General features: G+C 46.1%; 1 protein-coding gene across 1 annotated transcript in view; it reads left to right on the top strand.

Moving 5' to 3' along the window:
* Nucleotides 1–56: 56 nt before the first annotated feature.
* Nucleotides 57–17,782, top strand: part of PAMR1 (peptidase domain containing associated with muscle regeneration 1) — a 49,805-nt gene continuing 32,079 nt past the window's right edge. The window contains exons 1-4 of the mRNA XM_072338163.1: nt 57–247; nt 10,751–10,927; nt 11,551–11,679; nt 16,903–17,017. Of these exons, the coding sequence (XP_072194264.1) occupies nt 175–247; nt 10,751–10,927; nt 11,551–11,679; nt 16,903–17,017 (494 nt within the window). The 5' untranslated portion in view covers nt 57–174. The remainder of the gene's footprint in view (nt 248–10,750; nt 10,928–11,550; nt 11,680–16,902; nt 17,018–17,782) is intronic.

Raw genomic sequence — 17,782 nt, forward strand, 5'->3', positions numbered from 1 at the left:
CTTCTGGACGCCTGAGAAGTCTCTTGAAGGTAGTTCCCCTCTGGTGAGGATGGGAGCCAGCCGAGGTCTGAAATCCGAGATCTCTTGCAGCCTGGAGCTGGTGAGGTCCCAGTAAAAGCTGTTTGCCTGCTCTCCCTTCCTGAGCAGTCACACCGCTGCACTGGCCTGAGCAGTATGGAGAGAGCCCCCTGGACACACATAGGACTTACCCTCCTCCAGCTCCTGCTCATCTCCTGCTTGCCGAGAGGTACCGTAAGTGAACGTCTGCATTCCTGGCATGGCTGAATCAGTGCCTTTCCTTCAGTGTGGTTAGAGGGGTTTGAGATGTCATGGGAAGTGGAGAGATCAGCAGGGGTGGTAAGAATAGCAGGAAGGGGCTCTGCTTTATTGATTCATTTCTCGCTGTTATGGAGAGTGTGTGGGGGGAGGTCTGCCCAAGGATGGTTTCCAGGCAAACTTAATAGCCTTAAAGAGAAACAACTGGCTGGATTTGTTTGCCAATGGCCATCAAGAAAAGGGTATGCAATCACTTCACCTACTACTGCTTTATTTTCTTAACACTCGATGCTAAGGAAATGATGATAAAAAAAGGCATTTAAGTCTCCGAATTGTGAAGCGTAATTTGTTTAGTTTGGCAAGACAGAGACTTTCCAGCCCCAACACCAAGAATGAAGACAGAGGAGGAAAAAAAGTGTAGGAAAAAAAGAAAACAAAAGCCACACATTGTTTCCGATCTGGGCTTTAGTGCTGCCAATGTTATTCTTTCGAAGGGGAAGCCTTGTTAAAGCAGAATAATCTTTTTTGTAGTCAAGCCTTGCTCCAGTTTCTGCTGAGCCAGCATGTTCAGTTTCTTCTTGATAAGGCTGAGCGAAAGGCATTTACTGGTGAGTGCAGACTTGCTGTCATGTGGCCACAAACGCGGGCTGTTTACACCTGGAAGCGGCTGCAGCCGCTGGCACAGATGGCTGTCAGCATCTCATGGGCTGCTGACTGGGAGGTCAAGTGCCCCCCAGACTGCCTGCAGGTCGCAGCGCTGCTGGCAAGGTAAGCAGCTTGGGGGGAGCGGCAGACTAGGGGACATATCAGGCATGCAGGCAGCCTGTGATGGCTATAAATAATCGTTGTTAAGGATGGGGCTTCAGAGCCCACCTCACTGAAGCAGAGGGTTTGCTCTGTGATTCCCTGCCTCGCAGTTCTTAGGGCCTGGGTGGCACAGGGACTGAGGGCTGCCAAAACTTTCCCCAGAGGCACCAGCACTATCCCACCTGCACCTACTTCTTGTCCCAGATGTGGCCTGTCGCTCCGTCACATGCCTGAGCACTCCTAAGGACAGGAGGTGTCACGCTAGCAGCTGGCTGCTGCACAGAGATTTGTTGCCTGCCTGGCAGCAGCTCCTCATGCACAGGGACAGTGACTGCAGGACAGGGGATCCCACATCAACAGCCACCCCCTACCTGCTCGGTGCCTCTCACCCCACACACAACAGCAGAGGAGTTCCAAGCCAGGGCAAGGACTCAACAGCACAATGGCCTTAGCATGTCAGGGCAGGTTGGAAAATAGCACTTTGCCTCCTCCCCACAGATGTATCCAATTTTTATCCCTATTTATCACACCCAGTTGCACAGGGCCTGCCTCAAGAGTTGGGGGCAGGAGTCCGGGGAGGTCTGGGAGTTGATTTTTGGAATAGCCTTGAAGTGCAAGTGACTCATATTTCCTTAAAAATACATGTGTGTTTGTGTGTGCTCCTGCCTATCTTAACCCTCCCCAGTCTCTCTTCCCCTCCCCCTCCATCCTCTGTCTAGCTAAGTGGAGCCCAGATGCACTCAGAGGCATCCAGATGCATTCAATCTTAGCAAATGGGTTACTTCAGTTCACATGTTTAGCTTCCTAGCATGGACAAAGGCTTGAGAGCCTCACGTTTTGTTTTAGAGGAAAGCTGGGGTTACACATGCTCAACCCCTAGGCTACCTCCCAGGAGTCCCCATGAGCCCTTCAGTACCCCAAGACTGGGCTTCGTGTAGTCTGGAGGGAACCTGCCCCACCACAGGGCTACACAGGTACCTCCTGCAGTGTGGCTCCCTTGGAAGCATCCCTTTCCTGCCCACAGGGTGCCCAGGGGGACACCCTGCAGCCCTTAGCCAGGGCTGAACTGCAGCCCCAGAGGAGCTGAGTAGTGTAAAACTTGGAGTGAGGGCTCAGAGATCTGCCTGATGTCCATGTGGGCTATTTCTATGCAAGCAACATTAGCTGCAAGTGTTCTGCCACCCTAATCCAGGTCTGACACAACTACAGCAAGAAAGTGCTTGAAGGTCTAGCACCACTTCTCCACATCCAGCTTGTTCTTGTGCTGTGTGGTCATGGGATGTAAATATTGCAGCTGTTTCTTTTCCACAGGTTCCCAGATATTCCCTCTGTCACAGAACTCTCTTCCCCAGGCCTGTTAACAAAGACTGGGCTCTCTAACCTCAAAAGCACCACATTCATACCTGCTTCTGTTCCTTGTTCTGCAGCACAGGAAAAACAAAATCTCTTCCCAGTCATACCAGCGTAACTTCCCTGGCCAAAATAAGCTTCTCTATCCCCAGAAGAAATCAAGGCCTGATGAGTAATGTAGCAACCTCTGCGTTTCATCTGTGTCCTGGCTGTTTGACCATGTCACAGCCCTTCTCAGACAAACACGCAATGCCAAAGAGACAATAATGTGATCAAAATACCATCTCATAATTACAGAGGATAAACTGAAGGAGGAGGAGGTTTAGGGCAGTTTTCATCAGGTTGCTTTAGATGTTAAAACACTCTGGCTACTGATAGACGATGCCCTTTAATTTAAATCCGACTATGGCAAAAGGATACAGAAGAAGCAAGCTGTGGTATTTTGAGAGCAAGGGAAGATGTGTGATGAGGGGAACAAGGTTTAAACAGAAGCAGGATCTGAAACGTGGTGGAGGCTTGTGTGCTTGAATCATCTCTCTGAGCCTATGGACTAGCCCGTCTGTCCGTCCCTTAAGAGAAAGGAAGACATGTAAGGGCTTTGTACAAGAAAATGTGAAAGGGAACAGATTTCTACTTGGAGTGTATGAAGTATGGCTCTGTTTTTCATGGTAAAACATGCCAAAAAAAGGGGCTGCTGAAATGTGAGAAGAAAGGAAATAGGCCTGGCACAGCCGGTGGGCAATCACTACTGGGAGATGCTGGCTGAGTGGCAGTGGGATCTCAAGGTTTCATGGTACTGACTGACTAAATAGACACTTTACTTTCTGTTAAGATTAGTAATGCTCTATATGCATTAAGCCACTGTTACAGCTTTTTGATAAGCAACACCTAAACACCACAAATAGGAACCATAATTTTTACTTGGCTTTCCTTTCAGTTACACTGAGGCACTTGATTTTTATTATTGACTGAACAAAAGAAGGCAGCGTGGATTGAGACAGATATGGGAAATTCCAAGGACTAGACGGAGACCTCAAAATTACTTCTTACTGAAGTAACAATTCTTTTACCTCTCTTGCCAGAGCAGAAGTGCTGAGAGTTATGATTTGTTTATCACAGCCCAGTTAAGAGGGGAAGCTTACAAGTGTAAATAGGCACTACTTTAGGAGCACACTGAAGCAAACCTAGGGCCTGTCAGGAGCAACAGGACTATTTATTTCTGAATTTTATAGCTACGATACGCTACATGACAACAGGAAGCCTAGAATAGAGTGCCTCATTTTTGGAAAGATTAGGCAGACCCCAGTTCCTGAGCCAAAGAACAACACACATTAGCATTTTAGCTATATGAGCCATTATCTGTATTGTTAACAAGCTGGAGTTTAGGCCAGCCATGGCCTCATCCAGCAGAACACAGCTGTACAGACACCGGACAGTTTTTCAATGCACTTCTTAAACAGAATATACTGTCTTCTGTAGTTAGTCTGCTTTCAACACAACCCTGCATTTGGAACCTAGAAAGGATGGTGGAACTAATGCACATTTATTAAGCGGACAGTCACCTTAGTATAGCAGACTTCCCTGTCTGTGTTCATCCAATGGCTTTGGATAGTTTGTTTTGTTTTGCTTCGTAGAAATCCTTTCATTTTTTTCACCTCCCTCTTACTGCTGTGTGAAAGCACACTAACAACCAGGGAAGGATGGGAACTGGCTCACTGGGAGAAGCAGCCTTATTCAACAATGGCCTGTAATCCTTAAACGAAGCACACTGAGTAACGCTAATACAAGGATGTGTTTTAGCTCCTCATTTAATTAGCTCAGCTGCTGAAGAGAACAGTAGGTACATAATTTCTAAGGAGAACCAAGTATTTTTAGAGACAGCATCGTCTCTTTCATCTTCTTAAGCCACCTATTAGGACAAGAGCAGAACTGCACACAATGTTTTCTGAGGCACAAAGAGGTTAGGACTAAAGACCTGCACTTCCCATCATTATTAATAGTTTGGGGTATACTGCTTTCCAAGTCTCCCAGTAAAAGCCTCTTAAAACAACATATCTCTTCCCTTCTGAGATGTGTTCTTCTTGGCCTTGCTCAATTCAAAAGATCTTTGCCATTCATCACAGCAGAGCCACAGCTTCACCCAACAAGTTTCTCACTTCCAGTTGAAAAATTCTAGTTCTGTGCGCATATTGCTCTTCATGTTAATGGCCACACACCACACTTAGGGGATCAAGTCCAGCTTGCAGTGACAGTAGACTTGAATAAGAAACAGACTAAGTGAGACAGACCCAAATAGAAAGAAAATACATTCACTCTTACTGGGTTTCACCTCTGTTGGAGCTATTTTTTCTTTAAATGAGAATCTTTCATTTCAGAAATACTACATGGCTGAACATTCCCTAACATAAGCGTTAAGAAATCGTTCCTTCATGCTCAAACACTCACTACTTCTGCAGAAGTCAGTAATTGTTAATTTTAGAGGTGTATCTGCTCTTATGTACAATACACTTTTAATCCATGCACCACTTCTTAAAGCAGTTTTAAATCATATTTCTTTGAGCTAAAGTAGTGTTAATATCCATGTGCTGATAGATAAATGGCAGCACAGGAGGGAAACTCATCTTTCTAGGGTAGCAGAACAGATGGGAAGTTCCATCCGTTCAGATCAAGGTATGGATGTCCTCACAAGACCCTTCCTTCCACGTTCTGATGAATACATAAGCCCAGTAAGGTCCTAAAGTGCTCTCTCACTCTTGGACTGTGGAGCACACTTAAGCTTCAGCTTTTTTTGCAGGGAGGGATGGAGTGGCAAACTTGTTTTCTGCCAGATCAGTCCTCTGATCCCTCCATGTACCAGCTAATGCCAGCAGAGTGAGAACAGAAGTCAGAGACAGAAGGTGTCCCATTTCATCAGGAGCACGGATGTGCATCAGCTTAAAATGAGTGCAGCTTAAAAAAGCCATTATTCCAAAGAAGTGGAAGACACAAGAGTTAATTGGTGTGACTGGGCTTGCTTCAATTCACCTTAGTTCAGAGCTATATAATTTTCTTAGCTCCGAGCCATTTTGATCAGAAATCTCCTTTCTGTCCTGGTGTCTAACAAAATTACCATGACAAGAGACAAGCGAGCTGAAATTGAAGTCTTACAGTGAAGAGCTGTATGATCCACCCCTCAGGCAGCAACATCCTTGCGAATCACCAGATCTTTAGGTCTGATGTCGCAGGATAAACCAAAATTGAAGCTGGTTTACTTGGAATATCCCAGTCTGCAAACTGCAGTTGGTTAGAAGTTCACCTATCTGTGGACCTCACTTGATTTGTTTCCATGTCCTCAAACCCATTAACGTGTCTGTCTTACTCACAGGTTCCCCATAAGCGGACTCCCTGAAGATGAAAGCTAATAACTCATTGCACTGTCCAACATCATCTTACACGTCATCTGCACCCATATCCCACAATAGTCACTTTTTTTTTTTTTTTTTTTTTTTTTTATGGCTGAAGAACCTTTTGCTATTATTCTAATTTCCTTTGCAAGGTCAAGTTCAGTTTGGCTTTTGGCAGCCCTCCCTTCATCCCTGAGCTCTAAGACATAGCTTTCTTTCATGATCAGACTTTTTCCATCCCTTGTAGGTCTCCGCTTTTCCTTCAAACAAGAGAATTGACTGGGTTCATTGCATATCCCATAGGACTCATCACTATCCGTTCCAGCAGACCTTGGACTGAACAGATATGGCTTTAAGATGGTCTTATCCTTGCAGCTATTTTTTATTACTTGAGCATCCTCTTAGAACTTGCTGGCATAAGAATAAGAAACATATCTCCACTCTTCAGGGTGAGTGCTAATGAAGCCTTCCCTTATCTTCCAAGGAGACGTCTGGCTTTTCAGAATGGCACAGTAAAAAATACCGTTTTGGAAGGTTGCATTTCTATTCAAACAGTATTTCTGTCAAACCTCCATTGATGTCCTTCCCAAGTACTAATAAAGAATTTCTTGTGGGGGTTTTTTATCACCTCACTTTCCAAGGTCCTGTAGCTTGGAAAAAGATATTATTTGAGGTTTGGCCAGGACAGAGATGGCTGACTCATGTGTGTGCCGTGAGGAACGTAGGAAAAACAAATGGTTGCAGCGGGGAGATTATGACTGCATCACCCACTGGTTAGGGTCTTCTGCTGCACATGAGGCCAATGAGCCTAGGTATATACTGAATGAGGAGGTGAGCACCTTTTGAAAAAGTGAAGCAGAAATAAAAAGGAAATAAGAGAGCTGTAAGGTAGAGCAAGTAAGGGACGTGGGGAAACCAGACAAGTGAAATCAAAGCTGGATTTGCTGCAACATCATAAACTGAGTGAGTGACAGCAGAAGCTTATCATGCAGATAGAGAAAATGGAGAAAGCTCAAGACCTGCCTACTAGCAGGGAGGGCTTCCCAAAGCCTCAGGTAAATACTGGAGAGCAGGGGAGGTGGCAGCATGTCTGATGAATTGCCTTCGCTCTAACAGCCCTTGGGCTGATATTGTCAACAGAAAGGCCACTTAGAGCCCATGGAAACATGGGCTTTGCCTGGGAACATCTCCTCCTGCTTCTGTCTTTCAGAATCAATCACTGAAAGCCTGTAGGATCTGAAATATGCCCCTATGCTGCAGGAGTCAGGTAGTCCCCCTGGGCTCTGATGTCAGTGAAAAGCATGACTGTGTCCATTCAAACCTGGAAGTGCATGAGAAGTACCAGCTAGTTGCACACCGCGTCTGTTTCTCAATTGCACACTTCCCCCAGGCTGAGCTTGGAGCAAGAGATAAAACACAGCATCAAGCTCTGCCAGGCTACTCAGCACCTTCCCCAGCTGTTCATGTGCCTTCCCTACACAGCTATTTCTTGCTTGGTTTCCACAGTCTTGAGCTGCTTCCATATGTGCTATTTCCTGGATTTAATGGGTTTCTCTTCCATCATTAAAATTCCATAAATTAATTCACTGTTTGTTTGCCTGTCCTGAGACTTGTTTGTTGTGTTCAGCTAAATATTTTGTAGGGGTTGTCAAGCAGCTTCTTCCTGCTTCTTCCCAAATCAGGTCAAACCACTTCCTGGACTGTGTGTGACACTGGGAGGCACAGCTGTTGCCTGCATGCCAGCCTGCCTTCTCTGGAGGATTACAGGATCAGGCACATAAAGTGCCCCACAATTATCCCATCCTCAACTGGCATTTTGCTCACTCACCACATCTTCCCCAGCACCTTTCTGTCTAACTTTTCTCTTTTGGGGTGCTAGTGGCCAACTGTGTCTGCAGGGAGCCCAATGATTCTCATTCCCCAAGCATGCAATGAGGAACAGTGTCATACCACTTCCTCACCAGAGCCCAGACTGGGCTCAGCAACACAAACTCATGTGTTGCTCTGTGCATCTCCCTCCTGCATTTCTCTTTCTAAAGAGTTGCTTTGCCTTTTGTTCAGCAGCCACGAGACATATGTGCAACACAAAAGGGATCCTAAAATTATTAAAGGGATACATCGAGACTTCACACAAGTTTCATTAAAAAATAGTTTGTACAAATCTTCAGAATAATAATATTATTAATGGTGTCTATGAATAGAATCCTAGAGAGGATCACTGAACAACAAAACAAAAAAAAAGCAACCTCAAACCCACAAATTTCCCTGTCAAAGTTATATATATTGCCCAAACCGCAGTACCTGAGAACCTGGGAGGGAATTCAATTGACAGTAAATCAAAAGAGAGTCTGTTTTCATTGTCTCCACTGAGACACAGGCAAGAAGTGAACAAACCACATTTCCAGGTGACAGCAAATGTATTTTTACAATTCCTTAAGGGCCAAGATCTGCTGCTCCTTTTTTTTTTTAACACCACGCTTTATCTTAAACTCAACTTATGCTACCGACAGTCCCATTCAATTCAAAAAGTGTTAAACCTGACATCTGCTTTTTGGCCTTGGTGTGTACACAAGCTTTGCACATAAAAATAATTGCACACATGCACACACTCTACACATAGAAATACATCTTGGAATAATTTATGTTGGAATGGAGCTCTCAGAGTGATCTGGTCCAGCCTCTCTCTCAGAGAAATGCTAACCTGCAAGTTACGTTGTGTTGATCTCTGTCTTAACAGTTTTTGAATTCAGTAAGGATGGAGACGTACCTTAGTCAGCCCAGTGCAACCCTGCCTGTAAGCACTTGAATCATTTTACAGATAGCAGTTTCTCTTGGGAAACTTGCAGCTACGGTCCAAATGGATATAGCCATTTTATTAATAAGCCTTAGCAATCTTGAGGGAAATCAGATTTTTAGCTTGAGTTGGGTGAGTCAAAAATTGGAAGTAAGCTTGCAAAAGCTCCTGAGTGTTGGGTAATTACTTATTGCCCAGACTTTGGGAAGTCCTCCTTCAACAAGGAGTGAATACCCACCCCCATGCACCACAGAAACAGCTACTTCCAGTAATGTTTGATGAGATGGATCAAGTTGAATGTCAGTTCTAGTAAGTTAATTAGGCACGTGTAATCAATTTGCTGTGGAATCTGATTCAGATACAGTTCATAGATAAATCGCTTCATTAGAAGAGAATAATAGTCATAGATGAAGTCCCAGCGTGGCCAAGTTGATTGACTGCTGTTCCGGGAATTAGAAGGCACAAGTTTAATTCCTGGCTCTGCTATTGTTTTTTCTCTGGGACCTTGAGCAAAGTCACTTCACCTCTCTTGTGTTTCAGTTTCCTATCTGGTAAAACAGCTACGTGAAGCATCTTGACATCTATAACCACTAAACACTAAGGTTATTTTGATGCAAGAATTAATCACTGGAATAAAAAAATTAGAGTTTCTTTGAATGACAGATGTGTTGGTTTTTTTTTTTTTTTTTTTTTTGTTTTGTTTTGTTTTGTTTTGTTTTTGTTTTTTACTTCACTATTCAAAGTGGTTGTGGGGCTGGGAGGGAATAGAAAGGTTTTTGTACAAACAGCAGCCTAGTTTCCAAGTCCAGAACTGCAATGGGATGGGCAAGGCTCAGTCCTAAGAAGTGCAAAGGGCGTAATCTCATTTCCCAGCTAAAGGGAAAGAAATGAAGGAACAGTTGGTAGCCCCTCTTTGATGGGGCAGATATCACCAGGGAAAAAGATAAGCTCCCAGGAACCAGGTTTTATGAGATCGTGAAGAATTGGGAGAGACAGAACAGCAAAGTTTAGTGTCAGGGTTCTGCAGCAGACGTGGTAATTAGTGTATGGGACCCAATGAAACACAGGAGAGCACTTCGACTTACAGAAGTACGGCTTGCTGCAATGACAATGCAGCTCTGTCACTCAGAGTTGAAAACAAAAGAAAAAAGGATGTTACCAAACCACAACAGAGAAAGAAAAAGAGGGTGAGGGAGTGAGAAGAAGAAAGTTTCTCATCATGTTTCCTTCATGTCTCATCTTTCTAATCTGCTCTCACACTTCTTACCATGGCACTCCATGAAAGCAGCCGTCAGGCCTGTCAGCCAGCTAAGAGACATGCTGACAGCCCCACGCGCTCATTAGATTTCCATTTGTAGAACTTAGACAGCATGCTGACAGTGAAGGTGGAAGCTGCACTTACTGTCCAGAGTCACACCTGGAAGTATCACAGTGCCCTTTCCTAAAAGGGTATGTCTCAGATAGCTTAAATACCAGCGAATAAGGTTAAGCTAGCTAAGAAAAAATATTCATCATGTTACAGTATCAGAAATGCCTGACAAAATTAACCTTTAAAATAATGAGAAGTCTTGTTTTCATTGGCAGTGAAACTGCATATAGCACTGTGTACTTCTGAGTGAAAATAGGGAGTGAAACTGGCTACAGCCCAGCTGTGGAGTTGCCCTTTCCTGCTGGAGATGCCTTCCTGTTTGAGAGCAGGAAACTCATAAACTGAGCAAAAGACACCATTGTTGTTTAAATAACCTACGTGCACACAGAGCTGTAAGTCAGGCCTTAGATTTGAAGAAGAAGAGTTTCTCATGTGGTCTAATCCCTTCTATTTTTCAATAATTATTTTTCTTAATGCAGATGTGAAGGGAAGGCCTTAAAGAGAAAAGAATGAAGTGAACGTATTCCTTACCTTTCTGTATATGCTTACTCTGTCTGACCCTATAAAACTGCCTGTGGGTCCTTTAGACACCCAAACCAAGTTGGTGTTCTGGCCATGTTACCAAGCAGTTTGCAGTTTCCTGTTCCTGGGACAACCTCTTGCCATGCATGAGCTGACAAATTGCTGAGTAACAGATTCTCTTAGTCCTTACCAGATAACAGATTTTTTTCCCCTGCCCCCTCTATCCTTCCTCTCTTTCCCCACTTGCAGAGTACACAGTGATCAATGAGAACTGCCCTGGGGCAGAGTGGAACATCATGTGCCGGGAGTGCTGCGAGTACGACCAAATCGAGTGTGTCTGCCCAGGACGGAAAGAAAAAGTGGGTTACACCATTCCCTGCTGCAGGAATGAGGAGAATGAATGTGATTCCTGCTTGATACACCCAGGTATGATACTGTCACACTGTGGTCTTGTAAAGACAGCTGCTGAGCAATGAGGGCAATGGGCACTTGGCCAGGCACTCTAAGCAGCAGGTAGCATCTCCTACCAGGAACTCTTCTACCAGAAGTGCTAACCTTGCTCAGAACTTCTCAGGGAGGCTTGGCAGGTATCAAAGAGTGATGTCACAGCTGGCTCCCCACCAGAAATGTCTCATAGGTGCTCTGGGATGAAGTGTATCGCCAAGGTGAGAAGGGAGGGATGATCAGAAGTCTGATTAGTAAGGAGAGAGCAGAGAAAAAAGGGAAAGCAGGAAACAGGGCTATTATCAGAAGACACTGAAACCACTGGGGCTGAGCCCAGCATGAACATTCAGACACCCAAGGTGCATTTGTAGCTGAAGCAATAAGATTTAGAGGCTCAGGCCAGTCAAAGAGCTTGGCTCCAGATCTCAAAGTCTAAGCTGTCTAAGGTTTTGGGGTGGAGGCTGGGTATGGTTCACAGCTGGGAAGCTGTCAGCACCACAGCAGTCACTGATGCTGTTGGCATTTATTGTGTGGAACAGAGTACAACTGTTCCTCTCGGGGCAATTCACCCGGGCTTTCCTCTGACACAGCGTCTCTCCTTTCAGGCTGCACCATTTTTGAGAACTGCAAGTCATGCCGTAACGGCTCCTGGGGAGGAACACTCGATGACTTCTACATCAAAGGGATCTACTGCGCAGAGTGCAGAGCTGGCTGGTATGGAGGGGACTGCATGAGTAAGTGTCCTGTGTGAGCAGAGGCAAGTCAGGGATAAGATGCAGTGAGATAGATCCAGAGCCATGCTGCGCCCTTCCAGCTGGTTGGTACCATGACCTTTGTAAAGTGCAGCAGCAGTAGGCACTGAGCAGATGTGCAATTTTCCCTATAGCAGAGAAAAGTTCCCTCCCCAGGACTGCCGGCTGGAGATTGGCCTGGGCCCCAAGTCATGGGAGTTTACAACTCTGCTAAATTTCTGTCTTGTTTTACTTTAACTACTGTGATTCTGAAAATCTCCTGGTCTCTGCATTTCTTAGACATAATGTCAGCATGACTGGTTCTCCAGAGAACTTAAGCAATGCATAAACATTTACAGGGCAGCAGTTACATCACAGAGCTTCTCCTCTGTCCTCTCTCAACCTCTGGGCTGCAGATCCAGCCCCCAGAAGTCCAAGCACTCTCCTTTCCTTGCACCTCCAGCACACTTCAAGGCATCACCTGAAAACACAGGGTTTTCCAGGCCCTGCTAGTATGGCTGAAGGGTTTTGTTTCAGCCCCGCCGGAGTGGATTTTGCTAAGCTGTTGGTCCCAATGGTATCTTTTAGTAATGAATTTCATAAATAACTGGAGACAAGCATTTCCTTTACCAATTTCCTATGGGTTCCTATGATTTCTGATTGTGCTTTCGTAATGCCATAATGTGATGGATAGTACAATAGTAATAATGGGGTAGCATAATCAATCCTACGCAACAGCAACCAAGAACAAGCCCAAACACAAGCAACCATAGATACAAAAACAGAAGAAGAAACACTGCTTACTCTTAGAAGATCTCAGGAAGGCAGGAATCTCCAGCAAAACGCCATCACGTCCACTGCCCACTCTTAAATGATGTCAGGGAAGGGGTGGATCCTGGTTTCACCCCTCCTGGTCACTCAGGTGTATTGCATTGCACGCACCTGATTTCCCCTGGGTTGGCCCTTTCTTTCCACCAAGTGCTCAATCACTGCTTCAGGCCCTGACTTGGCATTTCTGTTGCAGCGTTAAAGGCCCTTTTGCTCTGGGATGATTCTAAAGCTCCCAAGCAGCTGAAAGCAGTCAAGAAAGAATCGTTGGTTCATTTAATCCTGAATACATTGGTGGTCTACAGTGTATTTCTGACTGCTTGTGTATTAAAGCAAATGCAGTCTTGCACTTCAGACTGTTACGAGGTTTTAGCAAGCTGAAGTTTTGCAGAACTCGGACAGACTGTTTTTCCTCTGGATTTCTCCTTTGAGGGCTGTAGTGTGACACCAAGAAGATGGGCTTGTCTGGATGGTTCTGAGTACTTCAGTGTCAGGATGTGGTGGGAAGATATTGCTGCTGTTTCTTCCACACAGAGAGGGGCAGACAGGACAGCCCGTGGTCACAACACACTTCCACAACTGCAGATAACTCTGGGGCTGCCGTCAGGGATCTCCCCGACCCCGGGAAGCCGGCCGTGCCCAAGCCGGCCCTCCCCGGTAGCGCGGCCCTCTGCCTCCCCCTCGCGGTGACGCGCAGCATCGCCCCCTGCCTCGTGCTCCGCTCCCGGCTCTGAGTGCTCCACGCTCGGCCGAAGCGAAGTGGGTGGGCTCCGCTGTACACGGGCTCTCCTCTCGCCCTGTCCCCTCGCTACCCGAAGGGCGAGCCGTGCCGTGCCCGGGGAAGCGGCGGAGTAGGCATTGAAAGGACCCCCCCCACACACTGCACCGCTCGCCATTTCCCTTCAGGCGACCCCCGGTCCCTTTGCTGCAGTACCGCGAGGCGGCCGCTTGGTGGCGCCAGGCGCCCCGCAGGAGCGCTGCACGGTGCGCTCCTCCTCGCCTGCGGGGTGCTGCGGGAGGGGGGACGGGCGTGGGTTGGGAGCGATGGCGGGGAGACGGTCGCAGTGCCGAGGTGCGGTGGTGGGAGCGGATCCTGGCGGCTGGCAGGTGTGATGAGGCGGCTGGAGAACCGCGGGCTCGGCAGTGGGGCTGTGCCCTTTGTACATGTGCTGGTACGGTGTGTGGGCATGGATGAGGTACAGCAAAAGGAGATCAGGCTGTTCGGTGAAAAGAAAAATGGTATAGAGGAGTCCAAGAGAGCGTTACTAGGAAATAACAGTGCACCGAGTGGAGACAGTCAGGTACTAGGACATTTCCTAGTGGGTCTGGGTAGTAGGTTGGACTGTCACCCCTTAAAAGACACGTCAGAATCTAAAAACAGAGGAAAAATCAACCTCTGTCTGGACCCTTTCCTCTACACTGTACACTCAAGGTCAGATTTTCAAGAAGACATTGTCCACTAGAGCACAGAAGGAAGGAGTGTTACCCAACATCTTTCCTCTGAATGCTGTCTGAAGGTGGTGGTCCCTGTGGCAGCAGTAACTGTAGTTTTAGAGACTCTGAACGTGACACGTCTCCTGTAACACCAGCCAGCCATAAGCATCAGGTAGCAACCAGGTGTGCCAGTGGCAGCTACCTGTCAGCCTGTCTGTGAAGACCAGAAGCATTTCTGCTGCCATTCTCCACTTAGCCCACCTGACCTTTGCAGGAACCCCACGCTGATGCTGTGGCAGAAGAACAGCAGGTAGTGGGCTCTTACCGGAGGTCTCCTCAGGACCTCTTCCTCCGCAGACCCACGGGTCTTTATGGGCAGGAACTTGGAGGTCTCTTGAGTTGTTTTGTTTTCTGTTAGTAACAAGCCTCAGAGGAAATCTCACTGCAGCCCTGAAAGCTGCCTTTTTTTCAGGAACAGGAACGGAACAAGGATGTTGACAGCCTGCCAAAGTGGATTATTTTTTTGTAAATGAGGCAGCATTTGCCAGCGTTTGTGTTTAGGATGTAAATTATTCTTGAGAGCTTTCCAGGACTCCTGCAAATTCAGAATGGGAAGAGAAAGGGACTCCTGAGCAACAGATGATCGAACTGTTGGTCTGGGGAGTCATCTTAACCTCTGGGAGAAGGGCTGGAGATACAGGAGCACAGATCTGGTCACAGGTGCTTTGTGCAGAGGAGGGTGGTAGAAAACCTGAGAATGTTCTTTTGGAGAAAGTCACTGAATGGTTCCCTCTTTGGCCTCTGGACCACCTGCTTCACTGGCCAAGCCTGTTTCCTTCAGAGAGTTCAGGCTGTACCACTGCAAACAGAAAAGCACATTTAGTATGCCTTGCACACAAGTATCTCTGTGCAGCAATTCTTTGGCTTTCCTTTGCTAAAGGCACAGCAAACTCAAAAGGCCCTTGGGGCAAAAGGGAAACTTTCTTTGAGGTGATCCAAGCCCTCTGTCAAACCATCTGAAGCTTTCTAACAGCTTTGTCCCAGGTTGTTTTTGAGGCAGGAGCCAGCGGCAGCACAAGGCCCCGTTCCTTGCTGTGGGAAGAAGCATTATCATGTGCACCACAACAGATCCTGCCGGCCTTGCTGAATTGTAATGCGGCTGCTAGGCACAGTCATTAATCCTTGCTTTTTACACAAGGAACGAAGCAAGCCACAGAGGAGGATGAAACACTTGGGAGGAACAGCTCCGAGAAGGATTTTGCTTTCCTTGGGTCCTGCCTAATTAGGGGTAACCGAGGGTAAATGAACAAAGGGTATTTCATTTGAGCAACTAACTCTTAAGAAAGAGGAGCAATTGACCCTCAGTTTTCACGTCTCCCCATAGATGAGATGCAGCAGGACTGATTTCCAGGCACTAAGATCAGTGGGAGCTGCAGATGCTTGCTACTTCAGCAAATCAGGTCACCGTCTCCCTCTTATCCTATAGGAAACACAGGCCCTGGGGCAAGCATTAAACCCACCAATCCTATAGGGAATATCGGTCCTGCATTATTGGTTAAAAATATGTTCCTTTTTGGAAATAAATGGAGAGGGCAGGGTTCTATGTTGAACGAAGGAGCTAAAACAAAGTGAGGGACTTGCCGTGGAGACCTGTTGGGTCATTTATCTGGTTACTTGCAGTGTGGATTATCAGGATCCCTTGCTTCAGCTGAGCTATTAGATTCAGTTACAGTTTCTTGCTCACATTTACAGTCTCATCCCCAGCAAAGCAACAGAAGGTTTACTGGAGAATGTAGCTGTGTGCAAGACTCCATTCGAAAAATGTAGTTGGGAAAGCAGAAGCTGAGAAATGAGCTCTGCGTGGTGTGTAATCATTTAACTGTGCATTTTGCTAGCACTTTCATCACAGAAGGCTCTGCAGAATTTACTAAACAACTTTCCTTCTTCCACAGAGGAAAATTCTGTTAGCCATATTTTATAGCTGGGGAAAGGGAGAGGTTACATAAGGTGAAAGAACTCTTTGGGATACAAACATTCAGCATCCAAGATGAGGAATTAGAACAGCTATCCCTGGACTGCTGCCTGGGGCAGATGCAGGATAGCCATGAAGATCGCTTCCTCCATATGTGACCTTGTCTGCTTGTTTGTTCAGGTCCTTTTCTTCTAATGGTTTCCTTAGGCTGGGCAGAAGTGACTGGAATACTTTGTCCTGTTCAGTTGCTGGTGGGCACTGGGGTAGATTTTATGGTATAAAGCTGAGTGACACTGACAGAGGAGGACAGGAAGGATAGGAATGAACCTCAGAGAAGGGCTGAGGGCTGCATGTTATACATACGCTACAGCGAGGTGAAGTCCGGGTGATTTCATGTATCCATCAGCATGCCAGCATCCAACATGTGAGGATGATGTGGTGAATCCCGACAGCAAATAGATGCCTCCTTTAGGAACAGATCAACTCTTCTACCTCCAAACGTCTCCTTGTGAAGGACTTGAAACTACGATTTTGGATGCAAGAACTCCTTGTTGTGTTTTTTTTTAAACTCACTTGAACTAATTCAAGTGTTCATTATGCCTTTGGCAATGTTCCACCAGTTTCCTCAGCTTCAGTGTTTATGCAGGTTGACAGAAGATCTATCAGAAGTTTTGTGAGCTGGAGATGGGCTAAGTCTGAATGAGGGAAGTGCTGTAAGAAATAGTATCATAGAGCTGCTTTGCAAAGCAGGGAGAAGCAAGAAAGTAAAACTTTTCTTGAGTTGGTCTCAATGTAGACAGTACTTCTAGTAGAATCATGACTCCTTATAACCTTTGTGTGGCTGTTCTGTTATTTTAGTTACTGCCTTATGAGAAAGCGGTATCTTCCTAAGCCACCCTATCTGTTCATTCCAATGTAGTTCCCACTTGTATTTTCTTCAAGCGTAATCTGAAGATTCCTCAGACAGCCTTTTTTCTTCTTTTGCTGCCCAGGGTGTGGACAGGTTTATCGGGCTCCTAGAGGTCAGATTTTGCTGGAGAGTTACCCGCTGAACGCACGATGTGAATGGACTATCCATGTTCAATCTGGATTTAACATTGAATTAAGGTAGGTCATAATGGCTTTCAGCCAGTACTGGTTACAGGTCAGTAATGAGGCATTCACCCTGGGGCACCACCACTACACATCTGGCAACTTCAGCTTAGACCTGGCCTAGCTTGTGATGGGCAGCCACTGCATATGTTGTCAGTGCTTTGCCTTCTGTTCCCAGGTAGGACAGCTGAGGAGAGCTTCTCAGATACTGGGCACAACGTATCTCTCTAGATCTCTTCAACACCTTGACACATAAACATCCAGTACTTTCTCAAGTGTGCTCCAGGCTGACCTAAAACATTCTTTGTAGAAAAGCTGTAGGAACATTTTGTCTTATGACAGCAGAGAATTGCTGTTGGTACCTGTCTCACATTTAGCCTGCATTTTCTCCTTTCTTAATTTTCTTACATTCATTTTACCTGCCCTGTCTTCTACCAGCCTCTGCTGTTCCTTTTACCATTCATATGTCTGGAGATGTGACCAGTTCTTCCGCAAGGTATTGCTGCTCTAGCCTTTGCAGTCTTTGTCCTGTTAACTCTTCCCAAATGACTTCAGCTTACATTCTTGATCAGGTATCTTTCCTAGTGTAGGAAAGCCTCTTTTAGGGTAATTAATACTGTTTTCATCTGTGCATGGCAGGGAGCTCACAAACACAGCAGGAAGCTTGGCAGGAGATCACATTCAAAACCCACCAGCTAATATAATAAAAACAGTAGCTAAAGCCTTCGCATCAATATTTCACCAGCTTTGGAGCCCAGGCAAAGAAACTATGCAAGATAC

The sequence above is a fragment of the Excalfactoria chinensis genome, chromosome 5, assembly GCF_039878825.1.
Source record: "Excalfactoria chinensis isolate bCotChi1 chromosome 5, bCotChi1.hap2, whole genome shotgun sequence".
NCBI lineage: Eukaryota > Metazoa > Chordata > Aves > Galliformes > Phasianidae > Excalfactoria > Excalfactoria chinensis.